The sequence below is a fragment of the Puma concolor genome, chromosome C1 (assembly GCF_028749965.1).
Source record: "Puma concolor isolate L17-30 chromosome C1, mPumCon1.1.hap2, whole genome shotgun sequence".
Classification (NCBI taxonomy): domain Eukaryota; kingdom Metazoa; phylum Chordata; class Mammalia; order Carnivora; family Felidae; genus Puma; species Puma concolor.
In genome coordinates, this window is record NC_141674.1 from 216,725,889 (window position 1) to 216,743,354 (window position 17,466).

The 17,466-nt window shown below is 41.1% G+C and overlaps 1 protein-coding gene across 14 annotated transcripts in view; it reads right to left on the reverse strand.

Annotated features, from left to right (window-relative positions):
* The window catches only part of USP40 (ubiquitin specific peptidase 40), an 89,995-nt gene that overhangs the window by 34,181 nt on the left and 38,348 nt on the right, over positions 1-17,466 (reverse strand). For 13 of the 14 annotated variants that reach the window (XR_015255641.1, XR_015255642.1, XM_086719981.1 and 10 more), the window contains 8 exons: positions 16,689-16,989; positions 12,872-12,953; positions 11,204-11,375; positions 8,862-8,946; positions 7,687-7,757; positions 6,650-6,969; positions 5,236-5,359; positions 3,731-3,788 (listed from right to left, as the gene is read on the reverse strand). Coding sequence is in view for 12 of the 14 variants with exons in the window: in XM_086719981.1 (XP_086576107.1) it covers positions 3,731-3,788; positions 5,236-5,359; positions 6,650-6,969; positions 7,687-7,757; positions 8,862-8,946; positions 11,204-11,375; positions 12,872-12,953; positions 16,689-16,989 (1,213 nt within the window). In the remaining 2 variants the exon portion in view is untranslated. Of the gene's footprint in view, positions 1-3,730; positions 3,789-5,235; positions 5,360-6,649; positions 6,970-7,686; positions 7,758-8,861; positions 8,947-11,203; positions 11,376-12,871; positions 12,954-16,688; positions 16,990-17,466 lie in introns of those variants that run through there. The other variant, XM_086719985.1, reaches the window with a different exon arrangement.

Genomic DNA, 17,466 nt, shown 5'->3' on the forward strand with positions numbered 1-17,466 from the left:
ATGCTTTCAATTTGAGGTGCAGGTTACAATAAAACACATCCAGTTTACGTGTACAAAGAGTCTGATTTAAACAGTGAGCAACCACCTGCAAACGGAGCTAGATTAGCCACATCCCTCAAATCCCTCATGTTACCTTGCAGTCAACCTCCACCCCCAATCCGATTTTCCACCCCTGTAACTACAGCTTAGGTTTTCTTTTTTGAAAACTTCATGTAAATGGAAGCGTAAGAATACGAATTCTTCCGTGCCTAGTTTCTGCTCTGCACTCCGAGAGTCTACATGTCTCGCAGGTGGTGGTTGTTTGCGGCTCTTCCTGATGAACAGCATCCCTCTAGAAGGCTACACCGTAGTGAGCTCACCCATTCACGGGCGCGTGGGCTTCTGGACTGTATCCCATTTTCGTTACGAACACCGTATAGTGTTTGTAAGGAAAGGTTTGAGTTCTCTTGGGTAAGCACCTAGGACGGGTAAGTGAACGTTCAAACTCATACTAAGCGGACTGTCTACCAAAGTGGCTACCGCTTTACACCCCCACCAGCACCAAGCGGGGGCTGCACAAGCCTCACATCTTCGCCAACACCGGGTTTGCCAGTGACCGTAAGCATCCCGCTGGGTGTGCGGTGCTGTGTTGTCACGGTTGCAGTCTGATGGCTGATGACACCGAGCATCCTTCCCCGTGCTTCCTGGTCATCCACAGAAAGACGTGCTTTTGTAAAGCGTCCTCCCAGTGGGGGGTTGGGCTGTCTTCTGATTACGGTACAAGCACATTTTATGTGACCTGGATGCAAGTCTATTGTCAAATGTGTGTTACACAAATTGTTTTCCTCCCAGTTTGTGGCCTGTCTTTTCAAATGTCTTTTAAATACAGAGGTTTTAAATTTTAATATTGCCAATTTGTTAGTTTTTTTCTTTTATGGTTTGTGCCTGTTGAGTCCTGATTTAAAAAAATCTTTTCGTTATGACAAAGTAACAAAGATTTTCTCATACGTTCTCTCCTAGAAATTGTATATAAATGGTTTCAACATTTAGGTCTATGATCCACTTAGAGTTAGTATTTTACATGATATAAGGCAAAGCTAGAGTATCTAGCACCTTACCTTGAAAATACACTCGTTTTCCCCAGGGAAACACTTTTGCTCTTTTGTTAAAAGTCAACGGATTAGGGGTGCCTGGGTGCCTCAGTCAGTTAAGCATGCAACTTTGGCTCAGGTCATGATCTCGTGGTTCCTGAGTCCAAGCCCCACGTCAGGCTCTGTGCTGACAGCTCGGGGCCTGGAGCCTGCTTCCGATTCTGTGTCTCCCTCTCTCTCTGCCCTCCCCCCTCATGCTCTCTCTCTTGCTCTCAAAAATAAATAAACATTAAAAAAAAAAAGTTAACGGACTATACATATTTGTACCTATTTCTGGATTCTCAATGTGGTCCCAATATAAATATTTTAAGTTCAAAACCACACACAGTCTCTATTCCACATTCTTCTTAAAAGAGTCCTTTAAAAGTATGAAAATTATTCTCGGCTCACTGACTGCAAAGAAACAGGTTACAGGCTTAGGCAGCTTGCTGCCCTATGTTTACTCCTATGCCAGCACCCACTGTCTTGATGCCTACAGCTTAGGACTGAATCTCGAAATCAGACAGGGTAACTCTTCCAACTCTGTTCCCCACCCCCACCCCCAAACTGTCAGAATACTCTAGGTTCTTTGCACTTCCATGTAAATTGAATCAGCCTGTCAATTTCTACACATACACATACACAAGCAAAACCCGATAGCATTTTGAGTGAGGAGGATGCATTCAATCTACAAATCGATTTTGGGAGAATTCACCTCTTAACAATGTCGTCTTTTCTGATCCAAGAACACGATACAGTGCTCCGCTTATTTAGGTGTTGTTTGACTTTTCACAACAAAATTTTTTTGTCGTAAGTATATATATACGTCTTGCACATATTTCGTTAAATTTATCCCCAAGTTTATCATGATATCTCATGCTATTGTAAATGTTTTCTTAATCTCATTTTCCATTTTTTTTTTGTTGCTAGTAAACAAACAACGGACTTTTGTGTATTAATCCTGACTTCTTGCTAAGCTTGCTAATTTTAGTACCTTTTTAGTAGAATCCTTTAGATAGACAGTAGGCACATCAAAAGTGCTCACAACTGCTGCATTAGGAAAATCAATTAAACACAATGACAGCAATTCATATCCACTAGAATGACTATAATCAAAAAGATACTTACAAACACTGGCAAGGATATGGACAAACAGCAATGCTGATACATTGCTAGTGGGGATGTAAATGATTCAGCCACTTTGGAAAGTAGTATGGCAGTTTCTTATAAAGTTAAACATACATTTGCCATATGACCCGGCAGTTACAATCCTATATAGCTACCCAAGAGAACTGAAAACATGTCCACACAGAGACTTGGATGTAAATGTGTACAGTGGCATTATTCATAAAACCCTAAAACTAGAAACAATGCAAATGTATATCAACTGGTAGATGAATAAGCAAAACGTGATCCATCTGTACCACTGAGTATTTAGTCAGCAATGAAAAGGAACACACTTCTGGTACACGCTAAATCGTGGATAAACCTCAAAAATGGTATGCTAAGTGAAAGAAGTCAGACACAAGGGACTACAAACCATATGTCTCTGTAAGTCTACAGAGACAGGAAGTAGACAAACGGCTGTCGGGGTTTGGAATGCAAAAGGTGCATGAGGGATCTTTTTTTTTTTTTAAGTTTATTTATTTATTTTGAGATTGAGAGAGAGAGTGAGCGAGCGAGTAAGAGTAGGGTAGGGGCAGAGAGAGGCAGGGAGAGAGAATTCCAAGCAGGCTCCACGCCGTCAGCACAGAGCCCAATGCAGGGCTCGAACCCACGAACTGTGAGATTATGACTTGAGCCGAAATCAAGAGTCAGATGGTTAACCAACTGAGCCACCCAGGCACCCGGCATAAGGGATCTTTTTGGAGCAATGTTTGGAAACTGGACTGTGCTGATGGCTGTACAACTCCATACATTTACTAATCATCGCTGACACTTAAAATGCATATTTCATAGGATGTAAATTATACCTCGATAAAGCTGTTAAAGAAAACCTAATGCTGAGTGAAGAGTAGGTTTCAGAATGTTATACTCAGTATGACAGAATTTAAATGTGAAAATACACACATACATCTCTATGTGGAAGCATAATATAGAAGTACAATACGAACACATACACTAGACACACACCGAAATCAGATACACTGGTTGCATCTGGGGAGGGAGAGGGACTAGGTCTGAGGAGCAGGACACAGAGAATTTTAACTGTATTTGCAATGTTTCAAACAACAATAAACACATGACAAAATGTTAACAATTGTCCATTTTGTGTGGTAAGTGCATGAATTTTCCCTGTTACTTATTTGAGACAGAGACAGAGAGAGAGAGAAAGAGAGAGAGAGAGAGAGAGAACACGAACACGCATGCACGAGCTGGGGGAAGGGGCCAAGAGAGAGAATCTTAGGCAGGCTCTATGCTCAGTGCGGAGCCCAATGCAGGGCTTGATCCCACGACCCTGGGATCGCGACCTGACCCAAAATCAAGAGTCGGACGGTCAACTGACTGGGGCCACCCAGGCACTCCTGAATTACTTTTTGTATTCCCACAGTTTTTTCAACCAAAAATCAAAACAAAACTAAATTAAACCCCAAAACCCGAAAGCAAACGTAAATGATTACCTAGTTCCTTCATTAATTTTAATTCCTTTATGGCTTTAATTCGAATCTCATACACCACCTAAAATAGAGAAATGAACTAGTGACTCTGCGGGAGAACAACGGGAGGGGACAGCATGAGGTCATCAGTGCGCACGTAAACAGGTTGGCTGCCTTACCAGTTACTGGACAGGGTTTCGGCCTACTTGAAAAAAGATTTTTTTTTCCTATCCCTGAAATTCATTTTCTATCTTCTACCAAGTTAAAAATAAAAACTCAGATCTTAATAGTTAAGATTTTACCAAACTGATGTTAACTGGAGCAGAAAGAAGACACTTATGGAAAAACTTAAAGCAATTCTAGCTACAAAGGCAAAAAGCTGAAAACCCACTAACCTTTTTAATGAGAGCAAACAAAAGAAAACAAAGTTAATGGTATTTGTTTATGTTATGAATGACGAATTCAGGGCCAATGAGCATAGAAAATATAAAAATGTACAATGCTAATCCAAGGGCACTATTTAAATCTGTTTAAATCATTTTATCTATATTGTTTTTTTTTTCCTTTTTGGTTTAGGCTAATTGCCTCTAGGGCATGAAACTGGAAATTCAGCGGTAAAGTGATGTCAGCGATCACGGACAGGATCCTCCCAGCAGCGCCCCAGAAGGTGCCAAGAAGGGACAAGGACTGAGTAACCAGGACTCCCCAAAGTCCTCACTTAGGGTCAGGATGGCAGGTCTCTCGAGCTTCAGGGCACCAGCCTTATACTGTCCCCTCTACTGTACCAACAAATATTAATGCACTGTAAGAAATTAGAGTATTTAAAGAAAACATTTTAACAGGTTTCTTTTGATGTTATAGATAAAAAAACCTCAATGAACTGAGAACACGTGAATATAAAAAGAGGTTTCCTGGAATGATGCTTAAGGAAATGAGGGTCACGGTCTTCAAGTGGAAAAGTGAAGAATCGCTTTTAAGAGCAGCTGGCTTTATTACAGAGCATGTAGAGCAAATGAAGATCAACAACAACACAACACAAAAGTAAAACATATATGCCTGGTTTAAAAGATAGAGAAAAGGTTGTAGGAAAACAACATTTTATATTTATCGAAGCCAGCAGATTAATAATTAATAGGCAATTAAACTAATTAAATAGGCAAATCCTATATTCTAACTCCAGCCTCTAGAGGGAAAAAACGGCCCATATTTTCTTGAAATAAATATGCCACTGATACAGGTAAACGAGCAGTAATCAAATGTTAGTAATAAAATTTTTATTTCCTCCCCCCCTCCCTTTTTTTTTTATTAAAGTAGGCTCAACGCCCAACATGGGAGTTTGAACCCATGACCCTGAGATCGTGAGTCGCATGCTCTACTGACTGAGCCAACCGGGTGACCCCAAAAGTTGATTTCTTTAGATCTAGAAGCCCACTGAGACAACTGTCCTGAAGACTTTGGGTACTGCTTTCCATGTCAAATTCTGTCCGACTAGAAAACCGTCCTCCAAACTTGAGGTGTAACCTACTCACTGTGTTCATAGTTGCTGATATCTTAACTTGCTTCTCCTCAGACTCCACCTCGCATAAATTTTGAACTTGGAGCCAGCTGGTCTCACTCGCACCAGTGAACCATTTCCCTTGTCTGAGCAGCAAACTGTAGGGAAAAAGACATTTAAAAAAATGGGTTTTTACACAGCACTTCTACAGATCAGAAAGGATCGGAAAATTAACACTTTCCCTTATGCGCTATTTCCAAAATTCCGCAGGCATCTCTGACGTGACTGACTGCAGGTAACCAGGGCGTACGGAGCTGGCTTTAAGAAAGCAGACTATGCTTTTAGGGCAGCGTTAGGCAGTAGGTCTACAGGGTCTGTATTCAGGACTCCAACTATTCTTTGGCTCATACAAATAACCTGGTGCCACGTTTTTCATCTTGTGTGTTGCCACCGTTTTCAAAGAGAAGTGTCAGAGCGCTTACACCTGCACCTGGAACCACCAGGGAAGCCGGCCCAGGGCACGGAGGCTTGGTCTTCGCTTCTCCGTTCCCCAAGTCCTAACACACATATGTTATTTTTTATAAAGGAACGTATAATAAACTTTTAAGTTAAATCAACAAAGTGCGGAAATAAATGCCTGGAAAACACTCGTCCCAAAGAGTGGTAGTAATAGATGTGATACAAAATAACAGCGGTTCTGAGCACCCTATGTCACGGCCACCATTACTGACAATACAGAGCCTGTAATGTAAGCATATTCGTGGCACTGGTCAAGGAGCGAACTCATTTGTTGATGGCAACCTCAAGTCCTCAGTAGACGGAAAGCTGGTGGGTGACGGTGAAGGACACATTGACCACAGAAAAGCACCACAACGGACGTGGGTGACAAGCGGAGAGACGCGGCACTTCGGAGCATCCGTGTGACTCATGGGGACCGAAGTTATAATTCCCGACATTAAGTGCCATTTCTGGGCAGATGGGAGGGTCTCAGGAGTCAGAAAAAGGATTGTGATGAAAACTGGAGTTGCCTTCTGGGAATCTTGTGACAAAATGGACAAATTTAGCTGTATCTTAATATCCTCCTCATGAAAAAATTCAGGAACTTTGTGAGAATGTGCCTTCGGTTTTGTAGTGAGTGCTAATCAGAACTGATTTGCGAAGATTCTGCTTTATAAAAAACCAGACTATATCTCATCTACACCTATATTACCGGCCATACTTACTGGAAAAATTAAAAAAAAAAAAAAACCCATTTCAGTATCATCTTTCCTCCAAGCTGCCTAACCCAGAACACTCCTGTATACGGTGCACAAAACACAATGTTTAGAAACAGAAGGAAAATACTGAACTCTTACCATTATTAAAATAAAGCTTTAGAGTTCTAAGAGATAGAAAAACTGTAATTAAAATTTCTTAAAAAGGAATTCTCTTATGTTTCAGCAAGCTACCTCTTATCATCGTTAGACTCCTGAACGAGAACCGAGCTCCCGTTCCCGAGGCCCTGTTCTCTGAACGTCTTCTTCAGATCTTCCTCGGGAATGGCGGCCCAGTTCTCTTCCCCGACAGAGTCGGTGGTGCTGACGAAGAGGACGGCTACGGGCATTGCCAAGGCTGTGAGCACAGCCCGCACTTCTGCATTGGACGGGAACACATGTGGGGCCTCTACCAACTGCTGACACTTTTCCCCCCGGCTGCTTGCTGCGAGATGAAGAACATTTATGAGCACAGGCTCACAGTCGCTACCGGTTGGAATGTGGATGCCACCAACCTACGATGACAGCAAGACAAGTGTTAGTATAGTTTCTATCTGCCACGATCAAGTCAACAGAACAACACAGTAAAAGACTACTCTTGAAGAATTCTCATTCTTTTTCAAGTGAAATACAGTTTTCACAAATGTCTTGTATATATCAGAAGAACAACTCTAGATTTTTCCATTGAAACTTTCTCTTAGCCATTTTTTACTTTCTAGGAGAGAAATCTGGAGTGGAGACAGAGACGGACGAGTCCCCAGTAGTGGTAATAAAGCCTCGGGGAAAAAACAACAACAGAAAAAGAGCCTTGGAAATACAGGAGATGAACCAAGGGCAGTCCACCGAGTGGGTGAGACGCTCCTTGCCCCTTTCCTGACTTAGAAAACTCACTCTGCTCTTGTAGGTAACTCCTAGAACTCAGTGTAAGTATTTGCCCCCTTCTGAACTCCCTCAGGGAATATGCACAGATCCCTACTTCAGCACCCGGATCAGTACAATTATTTACACGGAACGCATGAAGGACTATTTACTTTTGAATGGAGCATCTGGCTCGATGGAGGCACTCAATAAACGTCTCTTTAGCATATAACTAACACTGATTATACCTACAATTTATGAGACATTTCAGACTTTTTCTAAAATCTAGCTGCCTTCACGTATGCTGAATAAAGTTTTATTCAACAACTGAAAAAAACAGAACCATCACAAATATTTCTTCAATGTATTTTTACCTCCACCCCATTCCATACAAAGATGTCTTCCCCATCCTCAATTTCCATTTCACACAGTGTCAGGTTATCTCCTAGGAAGAAGAGGCCATCAGTGAGACCACCTGTCATGATCACCAAAGACAACCGAACAAAAACAAAAACCTGAGACACTTAAATATTTGTTTGAAAAAGCATTCTCATAAAGGAAAATTAAGGAAAAGGCAGTCATAATATTATACTGGTATTATTTACTATTACTCTTATCTTAAATTTTTTTAAACATTTATTCATTTTTGAGACAAAGACACATAGCACGAGCAGGGGAGGGGCAGAGAGAGGGAGACACAGAGACACATCCAAAGCAGGCTCCAGGCTCTGAGCTGTCAGCACAGAGCCCGACGTGGGGCTTGAACTCACAGACAGCGAGATCATGACCCAAGCTGAAGTCAGACACTTAACTGACTGAGCCACCCAGGTGTCCCGATATTATGTTTATCTTTATTCTTCTCATCATACTCTTACGGTTTTTTTTTTTTTCCATTTTATGTAAGCATTTCCGCACTGTTGTTATGTATGCCTCCCGAGCATGAGAGCAGGGGAAGCACTGACCGTAATGAACACCGTACAGGAGTGAGCTTAGGCATCACATGGCCTGGGACCCAGCACTAATTAGCTATCTGTCCTGTGTGCCTCGTCCCCAAGCGTCAGTTTTCTTGTTTAGGAAATGGAGATAAAAGAATTTTGTGAAAATCAAAGGATACAATTTACAGAAAACTTATCTCAGTGTTTAGCACAGTGAAGTCCAAAATAAATGTCACTGCAGCTACTGCTATTACTATTGTTTCGTTGTTATTCACAGGTAGCAAATACTTTTAAGTTCTCAAAGTATTTTTGTCTGCTTTGCTACAAAATCTGTGGTAATATAAAAAAAAAAATCCAAAGCCTCTCAAAAACTTGTTTTGGTGGAGAGGTGCCCTTAATTTGAAAAAAAAATATAAACCACGTCTGTGCTAGCAGAATTCACATAGAACATAAATCAGATAAATTAGTTCTTTGAAAACCGACAATGTGATGATAGCCTAGTTAAGGAAGTAGCAAGCAGGGGGAGAGACCGGCTAAGAGAAGACAATCACAGAGGAGATGATCAAAATATAAATATATGCGATGAGTTGCTGTATTTCAGTTATTTATCTTACCATCCAGCATCCGATAAACGTGAAGTCCTGCAGGAACAAGCTTTGCCACACTAAGCACCAGATCTCCTTCCCAAAATTCTAACAGCTACAGAGTATTAGTGGAAGAAAACAGAACGATGGGAAGTAACATTAATTTCACATTTCCAGGTGAAAGAATCACACTGTGCAATTTTACATGTGTTTAGATGAAACGGGGAGCTAGCAAATGAATACATCCATCCCACCCAGCACCAAAAATGTGGCAAGGAGGCATCACTCGTTGCTAAATAAGCCAAATCCAAGGATGGTTAATCTCAGCCATTAGCGACCGGAGAATGCCGCATACACAGTGAACGTGATGACCACCCCAATGACTGTACTTAATTCACGGGGAAGGCCCCTTCCACGGGAAGGCACACTGATAGCATGCCAGCCCAAAAATCTTTGTCCAAAGAGCAAGAATCATTCGTTTCACTAGCACTGTGCAGGGAAAAGCACACACCAACATTTTTGTTAACTTGAAAGGAATGTTTCCCACTATAAATTCAAAAAGTAGCATTGCCAGTTTACAGAATAGTATCACCATGGATTTTTTTTTTTTAAGTTTCTAGATCTAAGACTCTGGGGACTGGTCATCTCACCAGGATAACATCGCCTGTAAGGGTCAGTCCTACTTCATTCCTCTCCACAATACCACAAGGTAGCTCCCTTAAAAAGAAATCTCCTCTTTACACGTGATTAGTTAACTGAGTCAACCCTGCAGCCTCTTGCCAATGTCTTACCTCCAGAATAACAGAGATGTGCACTTAAGACACCAGAAAGCAGACTGGAGCAAATTTGAAACTTACGAAGGTGAAGAGGTCTTTTCCATCTGAAAGGTCCCCCTAGATGGGGTCCCCTTCCCAAACCTACCTATAACAACACTGCCTGGACTGGCTCAGGAGTGAACTTTTAATGCAAAAATTCAGAAACACTAGGAAATTTCAGAAATCCTGATACGAATCCAACATTTAAATATCATTCAAATCCACTAAAGTTAAAAAAGACATTGGCCTGCTTTTCTTTGTACGAGAGGAAAATCAAGAGAAAGTGAATAATTTTGGGAACTGATAAGTGTTTTTTTAATTTATTTTGAGAGAGAGTGAGAGTGGGAGCATGAGTGGGGGAGGGGCAGAGAGCGAGGGAGAGAGATCCCAAGCAGGCTCCACGCTGCCACAGAGCCCCATGAGATCATGATCTGAGCTGAAGAGTCAGATGCTTATAGACTGAGCCACCAAGGTGCCCTGGGAATTGATACATTTTTTCAGAAAATTCATTTATTCCTGCAAGAAATTAATGCCTACATTTTCTATTTCCCTTTTCCTTGAGTAGGAAGTAGCACAAGGTGAAAAGGTGTGATTAAAAGGAAGGAAAGAGTAAGGAGACCAGGGCCTAGTTCTACCACAACCAGAAGGCCGACCGTACACAAGCCATTAGATGTCCCCAAACCACAATTTTTTCACCTGTAATATGGAGTGAGCCTACCCTGGTTGCCGTGAGATTAAGAACCAGAGGACATGATCTACATGAAGGCACTGGAAGTAAAGTAAGCAGCACTGTTCTCAGTAAAGCACACCTGGACCGGTTACTCAGAGGAAATGACTGACGACGAGGCTCGTTTGTACTGCACACCAGGAGCGATTTTCCTTCACTGAAAAGCTTCAGTAATAATGCTATTCTCAGGGCGCCTGGGTGGTGCAGTTCGTCAAGCATCCGACTCTTGATTTCGGCTCAGTTCGTGATCTCACGGTTTATGGGTTTGAGCCCATCGGGCTCTGTGCTGACAAGTGTGGAGCCTGCTTGGGATTCTCTCTCCCCACTTCTCTCTGCCCCTCCCCTGCTTGCACACTGTCTGGCTTTCTCTTTTGCCTTAAATTTTTTGTCTCTTAAAAAAAATTTAAAACAACAAAAGGCTCTTAGGAAACGCTACTTAGGAAAGGGAGAAGTGTTAGATGCTTTTGTTTGTTTAGCTCTTGGTTTTGGGCAACATGCTCATCTTTATTTTTTCTCCTCTTTTAACAAATAATTTTCCAAAAAAGGGACAGTCTTATACTCTTTCTCCCCAGATAAAATATACCAGGCTTGATTCTCCCCCTGAAAACCTGCTGGCAGGACAGTGTGGGTCTCAGCATGCAGAAAAGCCTCTCTGAAAGATGTACACAGAGAGAACATCTGGGGCAACCCTCATGAAGTGGCAGCCGTAGGATTTTAAGTGGCTTTGCAAAAGAAATAGTTGTCTCCCAAACAGGGTTTTTGAAAAGGAGAGTCCAGCTTGAGACGGACCTTAATGTCTAAATTAGTAAGAGGAAGCAGGGCTAAATTACCTGCAGTATTGACTGTCGAAGATCTCCTAAAGTTTTTCTTTTATCAAAGGTGAAATCCCACATGCTTTCTGCTTGAGAGACTGTCGGGTGCAGAGCCCCATTGAAGAAATGATAATGAGGGCCCAGGTGCAGATGCAATTCAAAACTATTGTTTGCAGAATCACATTCTGCCCTTTAAAGAGGCATAAAAAATACACAAATGCTAAGTTTTTATAACAGACACTGTTTCATCCCCAAACAAAAATACTTGATTTACAATATAAATAAGTTCTCTATTCCACCTAATTATCACTAACGTCCTTTTCCTCCATGCTCCAAAAGTAACTCATTTTAGTTTCTCAATGAATAGCAAGTTTTCAGCTCTGCCACCATGAATTCCAAGGAAAACGAATTTTAAGACACACTGTGCAATATTATTCTGAAAAAGTATCCACGCTCAGAATCTTCCAACCCTGAGACTACAGTTACAAATATGCTCGAAACCTCTTCCTGTAATGCGTTAAGTGCCAGATTTTTAAACTTCTGTCTCACCCTTACTTTCACTAGACCCCGTAGACTCTTCCGTAAAATATTTAGAGTGGATCTCAAGATCCTCCAGAGTCTACTCTCCCCAGGTCGAAGGTCCTCAGCTGCAGCCTGGTGCCGGCTGCTTTTCTCTGAATCCGCTCGGCTCCCCCAAGGCCAGTGCTGGCTACTCCACTCCTGGCAATCTGGCCAAGGGAGAGCTGGGTGAGGCCACGGCTCAGGTTCTCCAGACACAATTCTATTAATGTGGTCAAAGACAGCACTAACTTTTCTGATGGTCACATAAAAAAGCTTAGTGCTGGCTGGCTAAACCCATTACGTTGTTGCTGCTGTTGCTCTGAACACCCGCTGCTAATGTGCACCCATTCATGCAGGTTATCTTTCCTGTTTAAGATGTTTTACTCTAGGTTGTATATTTTTAGTGTCTTGATTTCCTTTGACAGCGGTCTGCCATTCAATCCATTTGCCACCTTTTTCCCCCCAGCTTCAAGTCAATGATAAAAATGCTGAACACATCCCTGCTACATAATGAGCCAGCCACGTGGAGACCACGAGAACATCCACTTCCCTAACCCAATACCCCACTGACCCTGTCAGAGAGCAACTAAAGATCCAGTTTTTCAGGGTCCAAGCTGACACCTCAAAAGAGAACAGGAAATCATCAAGTTCTCACAAACCGCGCTTGGGATACCCCGTTAACGGGTTTCTGACACAGAGTTCGCAGAATCCACATTCCTTCCTTTTACCCACCTTCGGTCTTCTGTCACTACGTGTCACTTCTCCACAACTAAAATAAGGAGGGGTGATTTTCACAGCGGGCCCTTTGTACCTAGAGCACCACCTGACAGGCCAGGATACAATTCATTTAGCGGACTGTGTGTTTACCAAGTTCTCCAGTGTTCCCAGGCTTCATCCCTACTCGGCAACGGCCATTCGTGTGACATGATTGCATTCGCTGTCACAGAGAAGGATCATTTCAAAGCAGAAGATACTCTCACTATAAAAATTCAGCAGCTACACAGACACTGGCATTAATTGACTTTTTTTTTCCTTTTTAATTTTTCTGATTGAATACTTAAGACCTAAATTAGATCCTCATTCTCCAGAAAAACCATTCGAACTCTAAAAGTAGGTCAAACTCACCTTTTTCTTTGCAGTTCAATGTTGGCCGCATCCATTTCATTCAGCAAATGACCTGGAACCCCGTACCTTGGATTGGCTCGAGCTGTGAAAAAAAACGTCATTAACTTGGGCTGACTACACGAACTCTGGTTGCTGGACACCTGGCAGCAGGGAAAAGTAGAAAGTGCTGGGAGCTAGGAAAGCTTGTACTAACTATCTCTGTGAACACGAACCTCTCATGGATCTAAGCTCTCCCATCTGAAAAACGAAAACGTTACAACAAATGAAAGATACATGGCTCTTTAAGCCAAGCTAGTAGAAGGAGTCCATTTCTTTGATTCTCTTTAAATACACTTTTAAAAAAGAACACCATTTTCTCCCTGATAACAAATGTAGTAACTGGTCACTGCAAAAATTCTGGAAAGTATTTTTCCAATATAAAAGAAATAGATATTACCTGTAATCGCATTCCCAAGAGATACTCCTAAAATTTATTATATATACTTCTGGTCTCTCTTCTATGTACCTGCGCAACGTGTCTGTACGTGCACACACGCATGTGCACACATACACACGCTTATTTAAAGTGACTGGCACTGTATTTAACAAATCTGTTACATGCTTTTTCATTTCACATTTGTGTTTCTCCAAAGTTTTAAATGATTGCACAGTAGTCCATTCTATAAATAGCAGAATTAATCTTACCAATCTTTTCTGTTAGACATTGGGGTGATTTCTAGTCATTATTATAAGATAACGGGAGTAACGAACATCTCTGACATCTTTGAACATCAATATTTATACACAACTCTGATTATTTCAAGACCAACTTGTAGAATTACTGGTTTAAGGTTTTTAAATACACATAACCTAATCGGTTATACTATTTTATATACCTAACCAGACGAAGTGCCAACTATCGAGAACAAGATTAGCAGAAACATTTTACTTGGCAGGAAAAAAGTGGCATCTCACTGCCGTTTCAATGCCTGTTTTTTGATTATGAGTTAGGTTGAATTTTTTTTCCTTCACTTTATTGGTTGCTCTTCTTTCTTCTTTTGTACATTTGCTTATTTATATCCTTTTCCCAATTTTCTATTAAGCACAATGGAATATACACGAGAGCACTCTGCAGACTGGAAATAAATGTCATATATTTTCCTGTTTCCCACAGGGCTTGTCATTTGCCTTTTAGATTATTAAATGTTTGTAACATTTTTCCTTAAATTTTCTTTTTTTCCTTTTAAGCTTAGAAAGGTCTTCTCTACCTTAAGATCAGAAAATATATGAGGCGCCTGGGTGGCTCAGTCAGTTAAGCGACTGACTTCAGCTCAGGTCAGGATCTCACGTTTCACAAGTTCAAGCCCCACATCAGGTTCAGTGCAGACAGCCCAGAGCGTGCAGCCTGCTTTGGGTTCTGTCTCTTTCTCTCTCTCTCTCTCTCTCTCTCTCTCTGTGCCCCTCCCCCACTTGCAGTCTATTGCTTTCTCAAAAATAAACGAGCATTGAAAAAATTAAAGAAAGGAAAAGAAAATATGCTTATACATTTTAAGGTTCCCTTTTAACAAAAACATTAAAGGAACTCGAATTTCATTCAAGCGACGAATACAGTCACTTGATTACACTGACTGCTAATTCAAGTGATTAGTAGCTTACTTCCAGCTCTATTTCTTGAGTGATTTCCCTTTCCTCCCATTTAGCTGAAAAGTTACCTTACCACGGGTTAAAACCTTAAAAACCCTGGACGGGTATCTGGGCTAGCTCTACTCCAGTGATCTGCCCACCTCTCCACATTAAGCACTGTGCTGTCTGAACTGCTGGAGCTTTTACAAACAGGTTTTTACTGATGGAGTAAATTCACTTCAGTAGGTCCTGCATCAGTTTCCATTAACTCACCTCTCCAGGTGAATTTAGAATCCTTTTGCCATGTTCCATCCCTTTATTCCCCCCAGAAGTCCATTAAGATTTCAGCCAGATCTTTATTCAATTCATAAGCTAACTAGAAAACTATCATTTAGTACCTAGTCAAATCATACACATACTAAAATTCAATTTGGGGAAAAAGAAATACTCCATCTGAACACGTTCTTTTTTGTTGTTAATATATATTTCTAAAACTGTGAATTTTGCCTTCACAGTATTTTTATCAGAACCATTACTGTATTTTTTCCCCCTTCAAAAAAATAAAGCCTAGAATTTCTGGTTAAACAGAATAACTGTGTAACAGTTTTAGATCCAGAAATTTTATTTCCTTTGACTCATGTGCAAATTAGTAACTGCTCTCTTCTTGTTCTTTATAAAAACGATTACTATTTTCATTCTCTAAGAACAGTGTCCTCATTTGCAACCAGATTTGCCTGAATCCAAGGAACTTCCCTGGTTAGGATTTTTACTTTTGAGTGGACTTTGGGAAGTGACCGAAGTCTACACACTTTGATTCATGTTAGTGCTTTCAATTAAAAATGTATCACTGTGGGGGTGCCTGGGTGGCTCAGTCGGTTAAGTGTCCAGCTCTTGATTTTGGCTCAGGTCACGATCTGCCGGTTTGTGGGACTGAGCCCCACGTCAGGCCCTATGTTGACAGAGCACTAGATTCTCTCTCTCTCTGCCCACCCCCCCAAATAAACATTTTAAAATAATGTATCACTATGGGTCTCAGTGTTTAACCTCCCTGTCTTATGAGCTGTCTTAGAAGGTTTAACAAAGAATGTTTTGAAGATACTCCAATTGCTCAGAGACTACATTAATTATCTTGAGGGAAAGGAAAAAAGAAGTAAAAGGGGACATATGAAAACAAGACTAGGGCCCCTTACAACTCAAAGGCAACAAACACATGGCCAAACGACACAGCCAAGCCTAAGCATAGGGCAATCACAAGCAAGTCGGTCCACACAACAAGAACCCATTATGTGATCCAAGCACCCAATTTTGAAATACTAACTATGGCCTCATATTATTAAAGGAGAAAAAATAGAAATATATAATTATAAAATGACTGTTAGATATCTTTTGCATAATGTGTTTCCTCCTGTTAATCTTGAAAATATTTAAAAATGTTCCAAGGGGCGCCTGGGTGGCGCAGTCAGTTAAGCGTCCGACTTCAGCCAGGTCACGATCTCGCGGTCTGTGGGTTCGAGCCCCGCGTCGGGCTCTGGGCTGATGGCTCAGAGCCTGGAGCCTGTTTCCGATTCTGTGTCTCCCTCTCTCTCTGCCCCTCCCCCGTTCATGCTCTGTCTCTCTCTGTCCTAAAAATAAATAAACGTTGAAAAAAAAAATTAAAAAAAAAAAAAAAATGTTCCAAGAGTAGGGGGGCCTGGGTGGCTCAGTCGGTTGATCATCCGACTTCGGCTCAGGTCGTGATCTCAGTCCGTGAGTTTGAGCCCCGCGTCGGGCTCTGTGCTGCCAGCTCAGAGCCTGGAGCCTGCTTTGGATTCTGTGTCTCCCTCTCTCTCTGCCCCTCCCCTGCTCATGCTCTGTCTCTGTCTCAAAGATAAATAAAAACATTAAAAAAAAAAAATTAAAAATGTTCCAAGAGTAAACTTTTTAAGTTTATTGATTTATTTTGAGAGACAGAGACAGCATGAGTGGGGGAGGGGCAGAGAGAGAGGGAGAGGGAGAATCCCTCCTCGCTGTCATTGCAGAGCCCATGTGGGACTCGTACTCACGAAACCGTGAGATTATGACCTGAGCTGAAACCAAGAGTCAGATGCTTAACCGATGAGCCACCCAGGTGCCCAAGAGTAAACTTTCTTTTAAAAGGGTAAAAATTCAAACAGCATTAAATATTTATCACCTAACGTTATCAACTTAAACAAATAGAACATTTTTCTTTCCATACCTTCAGGGGGTCTCTGCAACTGGGATTTCCGATAAAACAACATGTAGGCACTTTCTTTACCCTGAAACTGCTGTTCAATATCTTTTTCCTTGATTGGTTGGACTTTGGAATCATTTATATCAAACCAGTGGGGACAGGAGTTTCTGTCATTTAATCCTGGGGATTCTGAAGTATGCATCTGGAAAAGGTGTTGATCCTTCTTTTGAAAATCGGACTCAGCGTGGAGAGAACCATTCTTCAAGAGACTAACTGTACTTTCATCTGAACTGAGCAGAAATATCTGAGAATGAAGCTGTAAGAACTAAAGAGAGACAAAAAACAAATACTAAGGTTAATAAAAAAAATATTTTTTAAATAAAAAACTACATCTTCCTTTCTGTGACTAAATATTTGAACTTCACCTTTATTTTTGGCCTACCCAGCTAAGAAGGGAAAAAAAAAATCTGTTTGAGTCCTGATGAGACATTTAATAACAATCAGAGTGCTCTCCTTTAAACAGTCTAATAGTCACATCAAGGGAGAAAGCTGCCGTGCCACAAGCCAAAAAATACTTTAATTATACCTCAATAACACTAGTTTTGAAAAGTACTTTACTAAAATAGATTAGGCAGAACAAACACTTTTGAGATGTTTCAAACAGAGTATAAACAGAGCATAAAACAAAGGCAATCACAACAGTGAAACGTTACGGAAGAGAATTTCAAAACTAGTGACTCAGACAAACTCTGTCTGAGTAATAAAGGAATAAAGTAATAAAGGAATAAAGTAATAATCATAA